The sequence below is a fragment of the Psittacula echo genome, assembly GCF_963264785.1.
Source record: "Psittacula echo genome assembly, chromosome: 7".
Classification (NCBI taxonomy): Eukaryota; Metazoa; Chordata; class Aves; order Psittaciformes; family Psittacidae; genus Psittacula; species Psittacula echo.
This window is the reverse complement of record NC_137740.1, coordinates 51,433,336-51,456,048: the sequence shown is the minus strand read 5'-3', so window position 1 is coordinate 51,456,048 and position 22,713 is coordinate 51,433,336. Positions and strand designations below refer to the sequence as shown.

Genomic DNA, 22,713 nt, shown 5'->3' with positions numbered 1-22,713 from the left:
TTAATTCTACACTCGATGAGCACTGCAGCCCCCCAGGCCGAGACGGAACGGGCGGCTTCTAGGACATTACAGATCTCTCTCTCTGCCTATGTTAGTCCAACTAAAGGGATAGCGTCAGGAGGCGATGGACTCGGGGGGGAGGCTGTGGGATGGGAAGAGCCCTCTCAATACCCCTCCCCGTACCCTCGCAGCACCCCGGCTGCAGGCAGGGGAGGTTTTGGGGGGGTTCTTTGGTTTGCTCCCCTGACCTGCTGGGGCTCCGCTGGCGGTGGGGTTACATTCATCGGGCGGTGCTGGCTGGTGCGGCGCTGGCCTCACTTGCTCTGCTGCGAGGCCGGGGCTCCCTGAGCAACGTGTTTGTGCTCCTGCTGCTTCACCTGCTGGACGATCTCCCTGATCTTGCGCTGTGCAGTCTGCCGGGGGGGGCAAGAACGAGGGTCAGGGTGGGCACTGCGAGCGGTCGTGTCCCCACACGCACCCCAGCACAACAGCACCTCGCTGCTCAGCACCATCTCAACTTTAATTACAGGACAAGCACATATAATCCTTAATTACACAGCTGTAATGAAGGGTCATAGAATCACAGAATGGTTTGGGTTGGAAAGGACCTTAAGATCATTGAGTTTCAACCTCCTGCCATGGGCAAGGATGCCTCACACTAGACCATGTCACTTTAAGATGTCCTAAAGAAGGGGCTACTGTGCTCCCACCACACAGCTGCAGAGACTTAAATTCTGCTTCCTCCAGAGCCTGAGTTTTAGGGTGCTGCTGTCCCACTCGAACTATGTGCACCCAGAGAAGATGAGGGTACGTGTGGGAGCTCCCAGGTGGCATTGATGCCAAGGAGGAGCTGATTCATATGCATGGTGTCTAAGCTAAACTGAGCCAATCTTTAATGCTAGCAAAGCTGGAGAGAGCTGCCAAAATACCTTTATGCATCCTGGACGCACAGGACACAGCTGAAACAGAGCGGCAGGATGCTCAGGGCCTTGCTTCATGGATTAAACGGGCTGGGAAGCTCACAAAAGCCGCAGCAAAGCTTACCTGACTGGCAAAGAAATGCCCAATGATTTTAACGATGACCTCCTCATTTTCATCTGGGGTTTGGTCTCGTGGCACAATGACTTCTGCACTAGTTAAGTTCTGCAGTTCATTCACCTGGAGCAAACAAGAGCCGCAGGTTTTGTTGCAGAAGAGCCTGAATCCTCCACTGCCAGCATCACCCCCCATGTTCCGAGCCAGCACACTGCACCAGGCTGAGGTTGATCTCACTTTGCCCCCTCATCCTAAGGAGAACCACCACCAGGATGCAGGGCAGTGGTCAGGATGCTGCTCTGTGCCCCTGGGACAGGCAGGGGCAGTGGGTGATGCCCAGCTCTGCAACCTCAGGACCCGGGGGGAGCATCCTTGCACCCTGCACCTACCGTCTTGCCACCTTTGCCTATCACACGGCCAGCAGCGAAGGAAGGCACCTTGATGTGGGCTTCAAGCTTCACTTCTTCTTTTGGGTTAAAGAAGTTTTCCTCTTTCAGCTTCCCAAATATCCGCCCCTGGGCCTGGAGAGAAGACATAAGGGAAGTAAAGCCTTGCAGTAGCAATCCTGGCAGTGCCTGCTGTGCCCTGAGGGTGATGATAGGCCCATGTCTGGCAGCATCAAAACCATGGTACTGAGCAAGGAGCACTCAGTGGAGTACATACCCTGGCTGGCAGCACGGCAGCAACCAAAGGGATGCTCTCAACTTGTCCCCATCTACAACCCTTACCCCGTAGCCAAGGTACCTTGAACTGAGCCTCAGGTGGCCCTGTGATGATGACCATCCGCTCACTGGCATCAGGACCTTCTGCTGGGGCGATCTGTGGAGGGATGAGGGAGAAGTTTGAGTGTGGCCCCACTGTGGCATGCAGGGGCATTCTCTCCCACCCAATAAGGGGTGATAACCAGGGTGTTATAGGAATGGGTTTCTGCTAACTTAGGGAGCAAAACCCTCACCCAAGGCTCCCATTCACTGCCCTCGGAAGGGGAAACTGAAGCAGGAAGCCTTGGACCAGCCTGCGGCACCCTGCTCACCTTGATGGAGGCGCCAGCAAACCGTGCCAGCTGCTTGATGTGCTGCCCCTTCTTCCCAATGATGGCCCCCACCGCCTGCGTTGGGATGAACAAGTTCACAACCTCCTGCTCCGGCAGCTGACGAGCGCATGGAAGAGCAACACAAGTCAGGGAATCAGCACACCAGGGGACCAGCTGCCCGCCCCAGCCATGTGCCCACTGTACCAAGGTGCCCCCATGCAAAGATCACACAAAAGGAGGTGATGGAGCACTTACAGGGTGCTGATGGGGAAAGGCGCTGGCTGGGGGGGTTCCGTACAGACTCGACAGGTATGCTGAGGAGCTCTACAGTGGGAGAGAAAATGAGGGTCACTGACACTCCCAATGTGTCAGCCCCTTCTGTCCCCTCCCAGCCTGATGCAGAGCAGTGTGCCATCACCGTGAGCCTGGCAGGGACATGGGGACAACCCTTCAGCCCCTGAAATCCCTCTTGGGGATCCCTCATGTGAGCTGCAGCCTGGGTCCTGCGCCTGCGGCACAGTGCAAGAAGGCTGAGAGATGGATGGGAGCCAAAACCATCTGCAGCTGCCATCGGTCCCCTGTGGAGAAGGTGGGGGTTTAGTGAGAACTGAGCAAAAGGTCTAGTTCGGCTCTGACTGCCATCACCATTTTCCTTCTCCATTTCAAAAGGAAGAAAAAGCAACTGCTGGAGAAGATGCTCTCCCAAGACATGGACTGGATCAGGGGGAAAGCAGTGGGTCTCCATGGCAAAAAGGGGTGCATACCAGCACCCCAACGCAACCCAATCCAACTCCTCTTCCACTCGTCTGTATCTCAAGTACATCAGACATTGCTCCTGTCAGCAGACACCACTCTCTCCTGCTCTGGATCTGGGCAAGTACAATCAGATGCTACCTGCAAACCACTGTTACTCAGGTGGAGGAGACGCATCTTCCCTGCCCACAGCAGATACTGCTCATGCTCCCAGCCCTTTACTCAAACCCACAGCGCTGTGGTTTTGTGCTCTCCCTTGCACCAAGCTCCCTGGGTCCACCCTCTGCTTCTGGCCATGGGCACCTCTGTATCTCCTATACCAACACATCCTTTCCTACCCAGCCAGGATAGGCACCGCACCTCCCCAGCTCCCCCTGTTCACCGTGAGCCTCCTTCCTCATCCTCCTTCCCATCCTTCCTCGTCCTCGCCAGGTCTCTAGAGCTCCACAGTTGAAGCTACAGCCACTGGCCCCAGGTCCTGCTGAGGGCATGGTCAGAAGTGACCACTCTCAAGGTGTGAAACACACCACACCCTCCAGGGCCATCACACACACATCACACTTGTCCTCCCCTCCAGCCTGGCACTCACCGTTCTCCTCCGACCACTCTGCTGCTGGCGTCGCCAGGAAAAGAAAACAGCACAAGTAAATTAACCCACGTGCAGCCAAAGCATCTCGGCACAAGGATTTAGAGAGACTGATGGAGACAGACCAGAGCCTGGTCACCCTCAGGGTGCTCTGCAGGTGCTAACGGGCTGAGGATGGACCTTCTCCATCAGCATTACAGCCGGAATGTTTTCCTTACACTGGACTGTCCCTGCCTGCCCGCAACCTCACTGGTGCCCAAATGCTTGCTTTGCCCTAGGTCTTGGCAGCCACAGTACTCCAAGAAAGAGGAAAACCTTTGCCTGTGAAGCCGGGAATATCAGTTCTCAGCAAGTATAATCCTTCAGGTGCTAGGGTTGGGATCAAAACTGATGGTGGTGGTTCCTGTCCCCATTCACGCGGTGCTCCGCATGCCTTGTGGTGATGCTGGTAGGTTCTGGTGGCAACCGAGCCCACACCGTCACAACCCATGTCTGGGTCTGGGGCCAGGACTCACGACCACCAACATGGCTCTTCCATGCTGGCATCAGCACAGATTGCTGCCAGCCACCTTCAGAGAGCAGCACCCTTGGGACATGGCCAGTCCTTAAACACGGATGAAACAGGGTTCAGCACAACATGGGGATGCAGCTGATCTTCAAGGGGAGCTAAATCCAACGAGGAATTTAGCCATGTTCATTCACTGTCTCCTTCACTTTGCTGCTGTGACAAATATCTTCCCCAAATGACTGAAAGTCAGAGCTCTTGTTCAAGGTGGCTCCTATAGCTACAGTGTCCACCCAAACCAAAGAGGTACACCAGGAGAGTCTAGAGACCACTCTGCCCCCAAGAACACATCCCCTGCACCCCAAACCCTGTCACACTTACTGCAAACGGGGGGTATGGGGCAGATGCTGCAGCCCCTCGCGCCCCTGGATTAGATGGGAGCACTGACAGCCCAGTTGAGAAGATGCCCAAAGCATTAAGGTTCAGTCCTGGGATCAGGTTGGCTTGTTGCTGGGAAAGCAAAGACATGGAGAAACGTGTAAACAGCAGGGTGGGTTTTTTGGGATTCTCACCACATAGTGTGGACATGATGGATGAGGCCAACCCTTGCTATAACAGACTGAATACCCCCCAGGTTTTCCTCTGGCCACTTCAGCAGTGGCTCTGAAGCTGGGGCATTCCAGGCAGGAAGGCTGGGAGCTTACATTGACGGCCACCACATCGTTCTCATAGGCCTCTCGCAACTTCTTCATGATCTCCACTTCAGCCTTGGAGCATGCCTCAGTGCTGCCCTTCACCGTGATGGTCCGCTCGGGGTTGTAAATGGTCAAATCCTGCAAGCTACCCCACAGGTACATGTGGAGAAGAAGTGTGAGACAGTGTGGGACCACAGGCCCTCTCCCTGCCCAATGCCACCATCCACCTGGGATGAGGAACGCCAGACTGGGATGGGGAATGTGCTCTGTGTTCTGGCTCCAGCACTACCTGCATTGTGTTGGATGGAGGGGAATGGCTTGGTGTTCACCAGGACTTACGGGGAGATGGTGATCTTCGTGCTCGTGTCCTGCTCAATCTTCTTCAGGTTGCGGCCCTCCTTGCCAATGAGCCGCCCCACCAGACTGTTGTGTGCTAGGATTTTCAAGGGAATCTCTTCTGCTCTAAAATGGGTCAAAACACAGTAAAATCTAAAGTTCCATCTGCCCAGGAAACCAATTTCCAGCAAGAGGCACTACTAATATAGTAGAAGGAGCAGAAAAACCACCACTGCTCCCCACCACTGCATCTCCTCAGCTTCTGGGGAATGGAAACTTAAGGACTTCCCAACGGCACATCTGTATTTCACAGGGGTCTGTTCTCCAAGCTTGACCCATGCTCTTTGGACCCATCTGAGCTTCTGGTCTCCACAGCACTGTCAACCACAGCTGAAGTTACTAAGGTTTAAGTTATTAACTGACCCATGACTCTATTCTGACACTCCAAATGCCAGCAGTTCCCTCAGGGGATGGGGGTGGAAGAAATTGATTTCTGCTCCGTTCAAGGCTGAATTTACCTTCCTTCCCCCTTCAACCTGCCCATTTTGCTGAACCAGGGGCACTTACGATTTAGTTTCATCAGCTTCCTTCTGCATGATATCAAGGATCATGCGACATGCTTCCGAGCACCCCTCCGGCGTGGCATGGATGGTGATGGGCTTTTCAGCAGCGCCAGCGTTCTCCTTCCGATGGATGTCAACCCTACAGTGAAACAACCAGCAGAGAGGAGCCCCCTGAGGTGTGTCTGGTGTCACATAAAGGCTTTTGAGAGCTCAGGAGCTGAGCTCGCTACTCACAGAAAAGCTCATTTCAACACCTGCACAAGCTCTGGGGTGAACCTGGGTCTCGCTGACATACATCTACCCTCACCTGGTCCCATGCAAGCCCAGGCAGTGTTTTGCTTCTGTTGGTTTAGATCAGTTTTGAGCTACATTCACCTTCGTGACCTGAGGTCTGGCTGGGAGCTGAGGGACGTCAGCCAACGTCAAAAGATGCATCAAGAGGGGGCAAGAACAAATCCTCAACTAGACAAAGCCCTGCGCAACCTTGTTCATCACCTTTGACACCAGTCCTGCTTGGAGCAGGAGAGCGGACCAGAGGTCTCCCTTCCAACCTCAACCTCTCCGCACAACACTCGAGGCTGTCCAGCGACCAGCGGCTGCCACGACTGTTGCGTGTCGCTGGGGACAGAGAGACAACTTACCCAGAGGCAGCGTGTGTCGCGACACGGAGGCCCACGGCAACAACAGCGCTTGTACTCACGCCCTTCCACAGGAGACCTGAAAGCTCTCCCTTGCGCACCGGCAGGGACCGTGCTCTAGCGCCTCTGGTCCTCCCCTCAGCTCATGGCGGGGAGGAGGCACGTGCCTCCAGCTCGCTCCTCACTGCTCAACCGTACCTGGCAAAGGCCCTGAGAGAGAGGGAGAGAGGAAAGCAGAGTAGGAGACTCCTGCGCGTCAACCACGCGTCCTGAAGAACAGGGGTAAGCGATCTTCCCGTCTTCTCCATGAGTCTGCGCGCTCTTCCCACTAGAGGATGATGCCGTGCAGCCATTCTGCCATCGGCCACTGCCTTGGCATCCCTGTCACTGCTGCAGCCAGGGCTGGGCTGGCCCACGTCTTCTGTGAAGGGGCAGTAGTGGCCGCTCAGTGAATGCCACCTGCACTCAGCTCCAACTTGGTGCCCTCTGGCCATGTCTGTTTCCATAAGAGGTCCCCATCCTGACTGGAATCATTCATGGGTGCTGCTGTGCATGCAAGACCAGTGGCTGTGGTGCAGAGTCACCCCTAACCAGTGCCACATTTCGAGGATGGAGGGTCTCGGTGGGATTGCACAGGTCAACTCTTCCAGGAGCTCATGAACCAGCATGTAGGTAGAGGGAACGTGGCAAGATTAACCTTCCCTGAGATAATGGAAGAGCCCACCCCACCAGCTTCAAAATGGACCCCAGGGTGGTTTCACCTGAACACTGAAGAGGGAATGAAGACAAGAGTTTGATCCCCTTTGCAGGCTACATCTCTCCAGATCCCCTACAGCTTCAGAGAGCTGCTCAGGCAGAAGACTGGTCCTGCTTGGACCATACAAAGGAGTGCTGGACACACCAGCACTGCCGAGCTCTCCCTGCCCTTTGGTTATGTACATGGCACAATGACCCTGCTGCAGGCTGTGCGACACCTTCTAAGGCACTCCTGGCCATGGACTTCCATCAGGTTGACCTGGAAGATTCACCCAGGGAGAATGCAAGCACATCATGATGTGCCTCAAGAGGCGATGATGGTCCCATGCTCCAGAGTGGTGCCGCAACATCACATCGGGTTGAAGCTTGAAGCGAGGGGGAACCGATGAGGAATCCATGGCTACCCCAACCAACCCCACAGACAGGAGTCAGGCAGCTTCTTGAACCCATGAGCAGTTGAGGCTGGTGGAGATGGGGCTTGAGCTGAGCGAAGAAAGGCCAAGAGCCACAGATGGGCTGAATGGATGCACTGAAGCGACAGGTACCCTAGACAAGCCTAGGAAAGGGACACGGGCCAGGTTTCTGGCTGACCTCCAACCCATCCCAAACCTGAATGCGCAGGCACAAGCTCAATTCGCAGAGACAAGATGAGACGTCAGGAAGGGGCCACTGCATTCAGGCATGTTCCACCCCAAAGAGTTGGACAGCAGAGGAGGGCTTTGGAATTCTCAGCACATCCCAGAGCTGCTGTTGCACAGCCCCATTCCAACAGGAGGATGGAGAAAAACCCCTCACCACATCAGCAGCCGCCTGTGACCCAAGGGTGCTGCAGGGACAGGAGACTGGAGAGGCTGATAATAGAGATGATGGGACAGGGCAGATTGCCCATGGTGCAGCACAAAAAACCTCCAAGACCCCCTAAGGGGGAGGCTAGGAACTCTTCAGAAAGAGGGAGTTATGAGGGACAGCCCTCTCAAGGTGGACAATGCAGTGTGCAAACAGAGTTATCCTGGCTCCGTGGCTGCTTGGTAGCAATGGTCCTTTCCTCATCAAGTTACAAGGGCTGCAATCACTGTGGAAGGTCACCGGCTGGGCAGGCTCTTGGTCTGGGCTCCTCCTCAGCCTAGAAACAAGATGGTTCCACCTGTGAACAGTTTTGTCCCCTGGAGCTCAGAAGTATCTCTGGCCATCGCTGTGCGTGGAGACAGGGTCGAAGTCCTGTGTGACCAGAGGAATCCAGGACCCAGTATCGCTTTGATTAGGAGCAGGGGTCAGGCAACCGAATGTCACCAGCACCATCATCTCCAGGATCACCTGCAACTGCTCAGGCCAGGCGCATGAGGTCCCCCTTGCCCAAGGCACACGGCCTCCCTGGGCAAGTCAGGCAGCCTGAGAGCATGGAGCACAGCCTTCTTCCACGGCACCAGATCTTCAGGGCAGGCACAGGGAACCCGAACCACAAGGAGGAACAGCAGCAGAAGCTCAGTAGCATTTGGTTGGGAGAACCCAGCATCCGGTGCCTCCCCCTTCCTCACCAGGCTCAGGGCTTGCAAAGGTCAACCTTCCAGTCTTGAGTGGCACAGACTCATCTCTACCCGCTGCTCATCACGCCAGGGGACTCACCTGGAGAAGAAGAGCTTGTGGCCAACCAGGACCAGCTCGCAGCTACTGGGTGGCCACATTCTAGGGCTAGCCAGGCTCGAAGAGTTTCTCTCCCTATGCATACGTCCCCTTTCCGTACAAACCTCTTCCTGCACACCCAACGCCGGGGTTCGGCCCGCTTGGCTGCAGAGCAGCCCATCCTCCTACCTCCTGCTCAAGCAGATGCACTATTACCAAACAATTTGCCTCTAAAAGCTTCTCTGAGCATCTGGAGGATGCTCTGGTACAGGAGTCCTATGTCCTGTGGGATCACCGGGTGCAGGATGATGAGCAGGGGAGAAGACAGCTTTGGGTTAAACACAAACAAATCTGGGCAGGAACAAACCATGCAGGAAAACCATGCAGAAAATCAGAGGTGAAATCAATGTGAACATCGACAAGAGAAACATGGAAAACCTTGGCAAGAAAGTCCCGTCCCCATCCCCTCACCCCCCCTTTTTTTTTGTTCTTCAACAATAAAAATGTTAAGATTGCAAAAAGAGGCTTCAAACAGTTACAAAAAGCCCATCCATCTCAAGGCAGAGCTCTCATGGTACCCCTTTCCCCCCTACAACAGCTATAACCCATAAAAGGCAGGATGAGCAAATTCCGAAGGGCAAAGACCATGGAGGCACTGACCGCTGCACCTAGAATTCCCCTTCAGCACTTCATCCCCAACCTTGCCATTTCTTCCTAAAGCCCCATCCACAGTCTTGTGACTGGGCTTCAGAAACGCATTCCAGGCCTTTTTGAATGTGCATCCCCCTCCTGCCGCACCCAAACCATCCTGGCCAGCAGAAATGGTTTAGAACATGGGCTTGGCTACCATCCCATGAAGGCTGCACCCCAAGAAAACACCACCGGCCAGCACTTAACAGCCCCGAGTGCATGGAGGATCCATGCTGGGGACTTACAGCACCCTTTGGAAGGAAACAAAACCATTCGAGGTACTTACTTGGACTGGGTTTGCTTAGTAAGGTTCTTTATGGTCAAGCCCTCCTTTCCTATGATCGCACCAACAAACTGCGTGGGCACCAGCATCCGCAGTGGGAAATCGAGCTGTTTGGGCTGCGAGGAGCCCCCCGGGGAGGAGCCCTGCTCCCTGGAAGAGTGGCCCCCGCGGCGGGATCGCTGGGGGGGCGGAGGGGAGCTCACCTCTTCATCCGGGATGTAGGAAATCTTGAAGGAATAGTTCTCAAACTGGTGATCGCCCAGCTTCTCAATTGCTCTGCAACGCAGGGAGGGTGGTGAGAGGCTCTCTGGGGATGGGTACCCCTCCAGTACCACCAGCACTTGTGGGCTGTGGTCCCTCCCCAGCCCCGCATCTTCCTCCCTCTCCAGTATAGAGAAGGTGGCCATGGGAAGCCAGAGCCACCTTCCCACAGCATGGTGGGACAATGTTCCCTCCTATGTGGGTGATGCCAGGGCTGGCACGCAGTTTGTCACCCTGGCAGAGGTGGGATGCCAGCCTGGGGATCGGCCACTTCACCTGAGCAAAGCACTGGCTAGGAGCTACCACAGAGCATGGAAATGGTCTCACGGGCTTTTTGGACATGCAAAAGGTGACAGAGCGGCTCTAAGCAAGAGCTGCTCCAAGAAGAAGGATGTGGCACATGGTGCCCCTGTCTGGCTGTAGCTCCCTAGCTCAGTGAGGCTGGACTCCTCATCTCCTCCTTGGCAGTGCAATGCTCAGCCACACTGGAAGTCTGCAGTGATTTCTGTGAGCAGTAATGGCTTCAGCCATGCTTATTCCCTCCTCCTACCGCATCTTGCTTTGGCTATTTAGAGGCAGGCATATGAATGCACCACTGCAAGCAGCAGCTTTACCAAGCCTGAACTTCACATCCAATGAGGACTTCTGCAGCTTCACCGCCCCTTCCTGAGATCAGGACAGTGTCCCTCTCTGGTTCCTCTGCTGAGCTCTTCCTTTCGCCTGTTCCTATCACACATGCTCTAAACCAAACACACATCCCTATGAACCATTCTGACCTTTCCTCCTGTCACTCGTTTCTGCATCAAGCTGCTGGGCACCACCTAAGACAGGTTATCAGGATGCAACAGATCACAGCATCTTCTCTAACCCTGAAGTCTCTTACCCTAAAGCACTGAGCACTGCTGTGCTGGTGAGTATGGCAACCCCAAGAGGCACAAGGATGACTCGTCTCCAGCCTTCTGGACCAGCAGATCATTCTCCCCATCTCTGTCCTCACAAGTCCAACCTCGTGATGGGTCAACTCAGATGGGAAGTTTCTGGAACATCCATCAGCAAATGCACTCTGGCAAAGGCTCTTCCTTGCATGGGGTTTGCCTGGTCTTGGTCATACAAAAAACTACCCTGGCCACTAAGTCTGCGATACGTTCACTGCTTACTCATAGGTAACTTACGGCTGGTCTGTAGCACAGGATTTAAGTCTCTACAAGCCTTTAACAAGAGTTTTGCTTGAAACAGCCCTTGTGCTTCTGCTATAACCCCTAATTTGTGTTGTATTTCCTCTCTGGCTATAATAAACCTTTAAGCATGCCTTCACCCAGCCCTGCTGCACAGCTCTGTTAGGTTCTTCCGTCGTTTTAAAGCTTTTCTTGATGGGTGGCTTTTCTTTACAACTCCTTTGCACAGCACCCAGGTGATTTACCGTCTGCTGCTCTCCCTCCCCTGCAGAAACTGGCCAAGGACCCCTTGGCTCCATCTCACCTCCTCTAACCAGTCATTCAGGCACCCAAAGGCCCTCTTTTGTCCATGCAGAACTTTTTGACAGCCAGTTTTCTCTTCACTCCAGGAAGGCGATGGTCTCCGCATATTCTGGTCTCCAACTTGACTTTTCCCCCACTGGTGATGGTACTTACATTTCCCAACACAGCAGCGTTTCTTCACCATCTCTCCCACCTCTTTCAACATACTCCACCTCCTCAGCAGCTCAGGCTGGGTGGTCAGACTGGTGATTAACCCAGTGCATTCCCAGTTCAGGTCTGGACTTCCAACCTGGGAAGACAGCTCCTTGACAAACTGCCTCTCTGACCTGACCCTCTGCTGTCAAGAGCGCTTTGCTCCCTAAAGATAAGGCCACTGTGACCCTGCAGAAGTCCTTTTAGGAAGGACGGTGTCCAAAGGTGGCAAGGTGGCACATCTGGGAGCCCCTTAAAGAGAGCAGGAGAAGGAACAGAGGAAGAAGGGACAATCCCAGGGCTGATGGCTCCACGCTGGTCCAGTGTTGCCTCTGCACGTACAATGGGGCACCATGAGAAACCCCATCTCCCATGTTAGGGGAGAAGGCAGAAGACTGCCCAGCAGTGGGACAAAGAGAAGACTGCTTGCAAAAGGCACATAAGATGACATAGCTTAAGGCAAAACCAACATCTGGCTGCTGTATCTCAGGAAGACACACTGACAGCCCTTAAGGCACTTGAAACTTACACTGGAAAAGCTTAGAAACAACCTAAGGAGGCTTAGAGAGAAGACAAGAAGGAGCCTGAAAGATACCTGGGATTTGTTGGGGGAAGTTCAGGTGGTGTGAAAATATGGGTACAACCCCACTTACACTTTTGCTTCTTCTTTACTTGCATACGTTACGTTGACAACGGCTGTTTCTGTGTCTGTGTTGACTGTGGAAAAGCAAGAGAAGGAACGTTAGAGACACCCTGGAGAGGGAACACCAGTGGGGATGATGGGACGGCAATGCCTGTCCTGTGAGGACAGCCCTGGCCACCACACAGAGCGTGCACTTATACACCAGGACATTCCCTCAGCACAAGGACTGGGCTGAGCTGGCAGAGGAACAGAAGGTGCCAAGGCTGGATCCCACCACCCTTGCTGAGGAGGATGCATGGTCGGATGTCACCGACTCACCAGCAGACCCCAAACAACACTCAGCTTGGTTTTGCTTGCAAGGAAAATTGGGTTTCTAATTAGTCAGTGACCAAGAAAAGCACTGGGGATGGAGGTCTGATGGCTTCTGCCATCCCCCACCACTGGACGGGCAGCCCCACCTCCATCAGCAGGACTTGTGTCCATAGGGAAAACCATTTTAGCCAATGACAAGGTTTCACCCCACTGAGTTTTCTCTGGCATGGGAAGAGCTGGGGAGCAGTGCTGGGAGTTTTGCACAGATGAGGACCATGCTGGACCATCTTACCTTGCTCTACATTCTCCACTGTCCCATACTGAGCTAACAGGCCATCCAGCACCTAGAGGAGAGAGCAGCAAACAAGGCAGGTGAGACAGGCAGGAGAGGCTGCCAGACAGGCAGGGAGCAGGAAGGACAAGAGCCTGCTCCACTCACAGACACCCTCCAGAGAGCCAGCGTCACGCACCTGCATCCCATTATCCCAGTGATGCCCTACTGCTCAAAGATGCCCCACAATCCAGTGGGAGATAGAACCCAGTTCAACTCCACCTCCCTCCTGGGATTACTGGGACGGTAAAGGGAAGGTAAAGGGTGGCCCATGCACAGAGCACACGCTCCTGCAGCACGACTCGCGCTGCTCGGCACAACTGATGGAGGAGGAAACAGGATGCTTTTAGGATCGTCCATTTCTTACCTCCCACTGCAGGTGGGGCGGGATGTTTCGGATCTGGATCTTCCTGCTCCTGCAAAGAGAAAGCCCTGGGTTAGGGGGATGTGGTCTGCAGGGATGCAGCAGCAGGAGGGCAAAGGCTTTCTGGAAATCAGACAGCAGCTGGGGAGAACTCACCAAAGCATCCGGCTTCCCCACACTGAGCTGGAGCAGCTTGTGCCTGGGGAAAGCCATTTCTCCCAGCCTTGGCCTGGTCACCACCCGTTAGGGCTGAAGCTGTCTCGGGAATGCTCCCTCCTCATGCTGGCTGTCAGGTTTCCAAGGAAACCTCCTGAAATGAGCCTCTGCAGAGCCACGGCCGCACAGGCACGGCTGGGATGCGTGCACACTCTGACCACGCTGCACTGGGTTTGTTGGCTGGGTGGTGACAGGACCCGAGGCCCACCATGGCCAGCACGGCTGTCCCTTGAGGGGGGCCCTCTACAATGCATCCTGCTGATGTTCACCGCTTCCCAGCAACGTGGGCCTGCTCTCTATGGGGAAACCTAAATACATACCCTCTTGGAGATGGCCAATGCACCCAATGCTGCACCCAATGCACCCTGGCTGCACTTTTACACTCATGTGACTGTGCTCCCTACCCGCAGCATAGATGCACAGGATGCATTGCAAAGGCTTCCCAAGACATTAACAGCCACCAAACGCCACCCCAGCCTGGATGCAAGAAGACATGCTTGGGCAGTGAGGAGTTCTGAGACACCCAAGTCCATGGAGGATCCAGCCAAGCCATGAACTCATCCTCTGCCCACCCAGATCAACATTCATAACCCTGCTTGTCATCAGTCAGCTCCAACCAAAGCAGGGTCCTGTGTTCTCACCTCATCCAGACTCCAAGCAAGAAAGGGACGGCAGGGAAAAGACAATTCCTGAAATGTGGGCTATGAGGGCAAGACAAAATCCACAGTTTGTCCCACAAGGATGACCACAGTCAAGCAAAGCAACTGAAACTACCAAGGAGCCTTGTATCTCATGGTGCTGCTTAAACAGGTATGGTCAGCAGCACAATCAGCACCCGACTACAAACCCTATGCTCTCATCCAACCGAGGAGGTGTGCTCACTCAACAAACCCCTGCATGGGTTCCACAGACAGCTTCCTCAGGCTGGATCCTCCTCCAAGGATCCTGAGCATGGCCATCCTTGCTGAGCAGTCACCTCCCCACCACAGCCATAAACCCTGCCTGGCTCACGACCTGCCACCATGCCACGCATCTCTGCAGGGGTCGTTCTGCGCCTCCAATCACTGCGAAACAGTGAGGAAGCCAGAGAAGATGGTCATCTCCTGCAGTGCTACCAAACCTCTGCCATAGACTACTCCCGTTCTCAGCTGCCGCCAGGGATTTCAAGGTTAGGCATGCAGCTGTAAGATCCTTGCAAGGCAAGGTGCAAGATTCATCCCATCCTAGCCAACACCACCCCATCTCCAAACCATTCCACACCACACCAGCAAGGAGGCAGTAAGGAGGACTTGGCCTAAAGGGGACCATGGCAAGGACTATCCTGCGCTATTCACCAACAGCCTAAACCTTTCTCCTGCCTGTCCCTGTCACCCACCTGTGATGTCACACCACCGCTCCCAGTACCAGTGCTTTGCAGGGCCCACTCCAGAAAATGGGACACATTTCATTTCTAAAATCCACCAACATTTCCCAGAGGGGCTATGTCAGGATGCCCAGGTCCAGTCCTGGAGGTGCTCAGCTCCCAGGGATACCACTCCTGCCTGCTCCAAGAGACACATCCAGCTCTCAAGCCAACCAGCAGCATGCTGTGAGACCAGTTTGCCTGAGCAAATCCCAGTCCAGGTGGGCTCCACGCCACTTGCCCGTCTCCTGAGACACCCAGAGAGAAGGACCACAGCAAGGTGCCATGTAACCCAGCTTCTCAGTGGGACGCTACAGCATATTCTCATTTCCAATGTCCATCTGAGCTGATGCAGAGCATCTTAAAGATACCCAAATGGTGCTCAAGGCTTCACCCTTACCACCTGATAGGTCTCCCAGCAGCTCATTATCACCACTCAGCATTTGAAATAAGGTTATTGTTCCTAGTAGGCATATTTTTTATAGCTCTAGTAATTCTTCACCTGGCTGAAGCGGTGCTGGACCACACACGGTCATCACTCATGGAGTGATGGATGTGTACCTGGGGCCATGATTCCCAGGGCTGAGGCATGGACTACACACGGTCTTCAACAGGCACAGCACCCTCCTTCAACATCACTTCCAAAAAGGACTTTGGGACAGAAACTCCCTTTAATTCTCCTTGCTCCTCCTAAAACGTTGGAGAGAGGGAACTGACTTCAGCACAACACACACAACGCCCAGTGCAGGACCTTATGATGAAGGCAGCAGACACGTTCCACCCAACCTGTTTTGCAGCAGGCAAGCAGGCATTAAAATAAAGTAATAAATCAGAATAACCAGTAGCTACAGGCACACGGTTTGTGGAAACATTCCTCACTGTGTGGTGTAACTGCCTCTGCTGTACTGAGCTACCCTCAGATAACCACAAGAGCTGTATCCTTCTGTACCACCCTCCTGCTCTTTCCTACCAGCCCAGGACAAAAGGCCCAGAGGCAACAGAGCACCAGCTTCAAGTGCTCAGTAAACCAGATTTACACAGCATCACCTGCTTTTCTGCCCTTCTAAATTCAACAAAAAATAGTCCTGCTCGCTAGCAGCTATTCTGGCTTGAGGAGGAAACATCTCCTCCACCCCAGAGCTGGGGTTCGGGTACCACAGGTCAGCTGGCATCACACACAGAATGAAGGAACCCGTTCTCAGAGCAAGTGAGGCTGTAAGCTGGGTTCATGAAATACCACACATCAGAGCTGTCCTAGGTTTCATGTATCCATTAGACCAAAATCAGGACGCCAACACTGCAACCCTGCAGGGAAAGGGTATGAAAAACCCATGGCTACCATGGCGATCATTACCAGCCGATGTCCATCATGCCGTCTGCCAGGTATCTATGCTTGCTGAAATCAAGTAATACAACAGAAGATGCCTTAAAGCCCACAGTCCACTCCCCAAGACCAAGTGGACTGGGGCTTGCTGGGCACACCTCTCCCTTTTCCAGCAGCCTAGGTAAGCAGCAGCACTCTCTCAGCTTCTTTACAACCTTTCCCATAGCTCCCAGAGAAATAACAGGTAACAGCCACTGACAGGGACACAGAAGCAGAAGAATAAAGCTGAGACAAAACTGCGAAATGAAAACAAGCCACCAGACCCCTGTCCAACCTCCATGAGCCTCCCTGTGTCTACCCATCCTCCCCCTGCCCATTGGGCTGCAGGTCCAGGGACCACCCAACATCACCACCATCCCCTGGACTCCTGGCTCCAGGGGGGTTTCACCTCCCGTGAGCATTTGGGAACCACAAACTCAATTTCACTGAGCTGGCTTAAACATAAGCCTTGCAATGGTATGTAAGGGATGGATTCACCACTCTTTGCCATAAAAAATGAGGACTTTTTTTCTAGTTGAGCTTTGCAGTATCTTAATATAATAAAGGCATAAAGGGATTTTATCACCTTCCACCTCAGATCAGTACCAAGGGCAGAGAAAACACTGTCTGACAGCTCCTGCTTTCAATAAAAATCAGTTTTCAAGAGAACTGGGGGGAAAAAAGCACAGAGGGGGAAGAAACACGCTGGAAATCAACCGTGTCCCCTGCAGCCCTGACTGCTTTATGAAGTACTTGTTACAAGCAAGAAAACATCTACAAAATATATGATGCTCATCATAAGGCAGGGACTAAACTCAGTCCCACCTGCATTTTTCAGACCCAGAGCCTGAGGCAGGGACATTCCCATAACCAGCAGGGAAGAAGGCGCCTGTTGGGTCTGTGTCTATTGATAATTATATGTATTTTTTGTGTCTATCAGGGTCATCCTCGACAAGTTTTGCTCTTGTCCAACCCAATCCAGCAGCGGACCTTAATGAGCAACGGCTCTGTCAGCGCCAGGCGGGATAAGCATTAAAGAGCTGCCCCAGTTTCAACCAGTTGCCAAGAGCATCACGGATGTGTCTGCTCCAGTTCCCCTCCCAGGCCGGGGGCTTTGCCTTGACGCTCTTAAGGAATTAAAACCCGTGCATGTTAAAGCCCTGTCCTCTTCTGCAGGATGAACAACCTGCCGAGGGATGGAGCCGGAGGGGGGACAGCAAGGACAGCACGTGATTGATACATCCCCATAGCTGGGGATGTAGTAACAATAGGGATGAATAGGAAATAAGGTCCCATCTGTCACAGCCTGTCAAGATTAAGGGGCAGGGGGGAAGAGGAGAGGGGGGAAAAAAAGACAAGGAAAAGAAAAAATGAAGAGGGGGTGGGGAATGGGAGGGAAGCCAACCCCCTGCATCGCCATTCAGCACTGGGATGATGCCCAGTGGAGCAAAAGGGCAAGTTCACACCACTGGAGGAACTATAAACTGACAAAAAATAATGGGTAATGAAAGATAAATATTCATGTCTTATTTTCCGTTCAGCTTTGGTCTCTCCATGATGCTTTCTAACTCAGGTAGGCTTCACAGTGGTACCAAGTAGCATCCTGGCAAGTTACAGCTCAGCCTCGGTCACCCCTTGCATCCTCTACACCCATGCACCATCCTGCATCCTGATGCCACCCCAATCCCATCCGCACATCCCAGTGGGCAGCAAGCCACCAAGCAAAAAGGCAGCTAAAGGAAGACAAAACAACTCAGATGCCACCAGCTCCCAGTTTACCCACACCTGAAAACAGACAAAATAAAACAAGGGACAGCATCACACCTGGCTATAACAAGCACTGGAGCCCAACTAGGAAAGGATCACTTGCAAAGGGTTTCTCTTGCCCAGATCCATAGGGAACAGCATTCAAGACCTATGGGAATCCTGCCGTGCATGCAGCAGGCAGCCGGAGGGAGTTTCCACATTCCCTATGCAACTGGCATCTCCCTGACAACATATTTATGTATTATATATATAAATGTGTATCTTTTTAAATATACATAATACATTAAAATATATATTTAAATTACCTTTTAAATATACAGAAATACATATGAAAAAGTAACTTATGTATATGAAGTGTCTGCTATATAGTATTTTTTATTTATAGTATATTTTATTTATATATTAAAGGTACTGAATACTTTATACATAAAGTATATTTATATACTTTATATATAAAGATTTATTTACACATTAAAGGTACTAAGTAAATACTAACACATATATTAAAGTATTTTACATTTATATAAATTAATAAGTATTAGGTACTAAATAAAGGTACTAAATACTTTAAATACTAACACACGTTATTAATTTATGGAAGCGTAAAAGACACTAAAAGACATTAAATATACATATACTTAAAAGCCAGACTAGGACTAAGAGCAGCGCCACTTTTAGCACTCTGAATTCCATTTTCAACCCGGCATAACCCAACATAAACCACTGCACAAGAAAACCCCCAGCAAGTTTCATTCTCTTGGCAAAGCAAAGCAAACCCTCCCCATACTGCGACTGGAGGGAAAAACCTCTTCCTGCTCTTTAGGTTTCTCTAAATTTATTTATTTATATTTAAAATCAGTAATATTTTTAAAATGAAAGAGATTACAACTGGAGAGCCAAGGGAGTATTTTCACTGCTCCTCGAGTGGTGTTTATAGACACTCAAATAGGTGCTGGTGGCTTTTCCTGGCAAAGCAACTGGTTTGAACAAGGATTTCCTCTCCCCTAATTAAGCATCTCATTGATAACAAGCAATTAATAGTAAGGAAAGAAGCAATGGGCTGCCCATGGGGAGACAAAGGGCTGGCACACGGATTCCAAGCCTTAATGTCACCAGCATTTTGAGTTTAAAAACAACGGGGTGGGGAAAAAATAAGTATATAAATAAATAAATGAAGCCAAAACACACAGGAAACGACAACTGAATTGATGCTCAAGAGAGGAAAATTATTTAAGGATAATTCCTTTGAAAGAGGAGAAAATCCTGCAGATCCCATAAAATCACGTAGATCAAAAAAACCACCACAAAATCAAAGCTGCTTGGGCAGGCATTTTCAGATTTATCCAATTGTTGTATAAAATCAGCTTTGGGGTGGCTGTGTTTAACTTTTCTTATTTCACAACCAATCCTTATTCTTTTCATAGTCTTTCTTTCCCACTAACAGGAGTTTCAAAGATCTCAGAGATGTCCAACCTATCTTTAAATGGAAAGATATTGATGCTTCCCTTGCTGCCATGCTCCAGATACAAAACCCTCTCGAAGCGGGATTGCATCACCTTGCTTTAAGCAAATAAAAGTATTCCCTGCTCCTGCTAAATTTAAAAATCATTTGGAAAATTAATTTAAAATTTTAAAACGCTGATAAAAAAAAAAAAAAAAGAAAAAGGGTGATTTTTTTTCTTTAATTCTCCAAGGCACAACACAGCGTATACAGGGAAAAAAGAAAGAACAACAATCGAGACACTGTTGGATCCTTCCTATAGAAGCCCAAACCAATTGCATGACAGCAGCAGGGCTGAGTTTTAACTCGTGAGAGGCAGGGCGGGCAGGATTCCTGCTCCTTCCCACCGCCGTGCCTTCGGAGAAACAGAAACAAACCCCACTGCCAGCAACTCCTGGCAGCACCTCGAGGAAATCCCTTACCCTACCTACAGCGGCGCGATGCTGGAGCCCATTGCTCATCGAACCCTATTCATAAGCACATAAATACGCTGGTGAAATAGACCTATGTTACGTTCGCTTATACAAATAAAGCACTCCAGGTGAATGCAGGGAAACACCAGGCATCAACACGTCCTGGCTCCCACCCCTCTGACGCAGAAATACCGGGGCACAGGAGCCAAGAGGGGCTTGTGTTCCAAAAACCCAATTAAAACACAACCTCATGTAAGTAACTGGGGGAATTTATCGTCTGATTCCCAAGCCTTGCTCCCTGAAATCCCAGCGTCTCTCTGGGACTCGATTTCACCTACAAAGACTGGATTTCCCATAAATTTAAAGGGGGGGGGGACAGGACTAAAACATGACCATGTGAGGCTCTGTTTCCTGCCAGAAATCACATTATAAAACCAGAATCTATAACCTAGTCAAGCACAGGCACAGCCCACCTACCTGGATATATAAATACAAACTGGCTATATTAATGTAAAGCAGAATGTATTCTATTTAGCTGGGGAATAAAAAAGAAACAATAAAGCGTATCAGCTTCAATTAGATCTCAATAACCCTAGGAAACTTGGGAGCCGAGCTGGAATACAAAGCTTGGACTCAGCTGAAAACAGACCAATGCTAAATAAACCAGCGTTTATCTCTAGGTTGTTTAAATGTCCTTTTTTGCTTTTAAAACTCAGAAGGAAAAGTAGCAGCACCCCAGCCTGATGGGAGTATTTAGGTAAAGAAGAATCCCTTGTTTACCTCCCCTTCGTACATGGTAAAGGTCAAGTCCCAGGTCCATACTATCTTCCCGAACCCCCCATTTCTGGCTTCATCAGTCTTAAAAAGTCACTGGCAAACCAGCCTTCGGCTGCTGCAGAGATTTAGCTTAGAAATACTACAGCCAGGGTTTCTTCATTCCTTTTGCTTGTTTCTGAGGATGTTTTAAGGTAAGGGAATGTGTGTGATCCCTGCCGGAGAAGAAATCCCACTCCGGCACACGTGATGCCGGGCACGAGTTGTTCCCCCCCCGAAGCCTCAATTACACAACAGCATTTCTCCCCCCTCCCCGCCCCGTTATTCCAAAATTAATATTCCAACATCAATCACAGGCCAAACCTCCACTCCAAACAGCAGCAAATTATCCAGCGGGACCATCCGATGGGGTGGTTTTTCCCAGCGCATGGACCTTTTATCCCGAGACATGTTGGGGAGAAAATAAACCCTTGCGACGAGGCCGCTACGCAACATGGTCCCGCGGTTTATTTCCTCTCTCAAACGAGCGTGTCGGTGCTCCCCTACACCTGATTAGAATCAGAGGGCGCGCTTCGACGCAACAGATCGACGCGTCGAGTTTTGGGATCGTCCGGTGGTTATGAACAGGGAAAGAGGGGTTTGGGAAGAGCGAGCTGCTGAATGGCTTGCTCAAAACAACACCCTCCGCCAGCGCTGGCAGCCCCGCTGCTGGGCACGGTTTCAACGGTGCCAACCCCAGCCCACCCCGCCGGCCCCCCAAGGAGAAAGGGCTTCTCCCGACCCCGGGAGAGCGCTCCCTTCCCCCGCCTTCGTTTTCCGGACTGAAAGTAAAACCCGGCGGGGCTCCCGCCTCTTCTCCCCCCCCCCCCCCTTTTTCCCCTCAACTCCCGGAGCTTCCCCCCCCCCGCTCCCCGGTAGGATGGAGGGGTGATGGCGAGGGGTTTACCTGAGCTTTTTGGGCACGGAATAATCCACTTCCATCACTTTGCCGTGCAGCTCCACTTTCCCTGCGGAGACAGCGGGGCGCTCAGCATCACCCCGTGGCAGAACAACCCGGAACCCCCCCATCCATCCCTCCATCCAGCCCTCTATCCCTCATCGGTGCCCTCCGCCCCTCCGCCGCCCCGGCCCGCCTGCCCCCGCCCTGCCGGGGCTCTGCCTGCGCCTCCCCGGCCGCCGCCGCCGGCCCCCAGCCGCCCCTTCGGCCGCCCTTTGCTCCGCGCCCCCGGTGAGTTGGAGCAGGGCACCTCGTAAAATGGTCCCCGAGAGGCAGCGGGTGCCGGGGGGGGCGCGGGTCTGGGGGGTCCGCGCCCGGCCGCCTCTTAATAAAATCGAAGAAAAAAATCAGCGAAAAATACCCCGAGGTTGGGAAGAGCCGGGGCGGCCGCGGGAAGGGCTGGGAGCGAGGGGTGGGAACCGGCGGGGATGCCCGTGGAAGGGGGGTCATCGGGATGGGGGAGCCCCGGTGGAAGACGGCGGGGAGCCCCGGGGGTGCGGCGGGCGGGTAACCGGCAGGATGCCGGGGGTGGGGGGGAGATAAAGGAGGAGACAGCGCTTGGCTCACCCGAGAGGGTCTCGATAGCGCGGATGGCCCAGTTTTGGTCCGGGTAATCCACGAAGGCGTAGCCGGACTTGATGAGGACCTGACCGGCCAGGGGCAGCTTCCTCTCCCCGAAAAGCTGCTTAAGGTCGTCGGCGGTGGCGGCGGGGCTGAGGTTGCCGATGTACAGCTTGTTCATCCTCCGTCGCTTCATGGGGAGCCCTCCCCGGCTCCTCGGCGGCCGGTCGAGACTCGGGGACGGGAGGGTTCCGGCTCTGCGCCACCCGCCCTGCCCCAGCCCCAGCCCCGCAGGAGCCCGCAGGAGCAGCGGGCGGAGCCGAGCCGAGCCCAGCCCGCCGCCGCCCCCGCCCGCCGCACCAACGGGGCGCCCGGCCCCGGGGCCGCCCCGTCGGGTCGGGCCTCGAGAGCACGTTGGAGCCGCCGGACCCCCGCCGTGGGGCAGGGGAGGGAGGAAGGAGAGGGGGGGACCTGTGGAACCTGATCCGCCGCAGGGAGGGGGGGCCCAGCGCGGGCAGAAGCGGCTTCCAGTGGGGGTCTGCAGAGCCCCGGAGCGAGGTCCCAGCCATTTCATACAATCCCAGACTGGTTCGGGTTTGAAGGGACCTTAAAGTTCATCCAGTTCCAACCCCCTGCCACGGGCAG

At 53.0% G+C, this 22,713-nt stretch overlaps 1 protein-coding gene across 3 annotated transcripts; it reads right to left on the bottom strand.

The window, feature by feature from the left end:
- Positions 1-314: 314 nt before the first annotated feature.
- On the bottom strand, positions 315-22,264 carry IGF2BP2 (insulin like growth factor 2 mRNA binding protein 2; the record flags this gene model as incomplete). Of its 3 annotated transcripts, none has more annotated exons than XM_080623712.1 (17): positions 315-413; positions 1,045-1,158; positions 1,425-1,556; positions 1,780-1,854; positions 2,069-2,185; positions 2,324-2,392; positions 3,411-3,434; positions 4,294-4,422; positions 4,617-4,752; positions 4,947-5,069; positions 5,511-5,645; positions 9,497-9,769; positions 12,078-12,141; positions 12,672-12,723; positions 13,078-13,126; positions 21,457-21,517; positions 22,075-22,264. In XM_080623712.1, 17 exons carry the CDS (start codon positions 22,262-22,264, stop codon positions 315-317), a joined length of 1,842 nt encoding a protein of 613 aa, XP_080479838.1. The 3 variants fall into 3 exon arrangements, with proteins under 3 accessions (XP_080479838.1, XP_080479839.1, XP_080479840.1); XM_080623713.1 differs by having other exon boundaries at positions 3,411-3,431; XM_080623714.1 differs by lacking the exon at positions 3,411-3,434.
- Between the last annotated feature and the right edge of the window lie 449 nt (positions 22,265-22,713).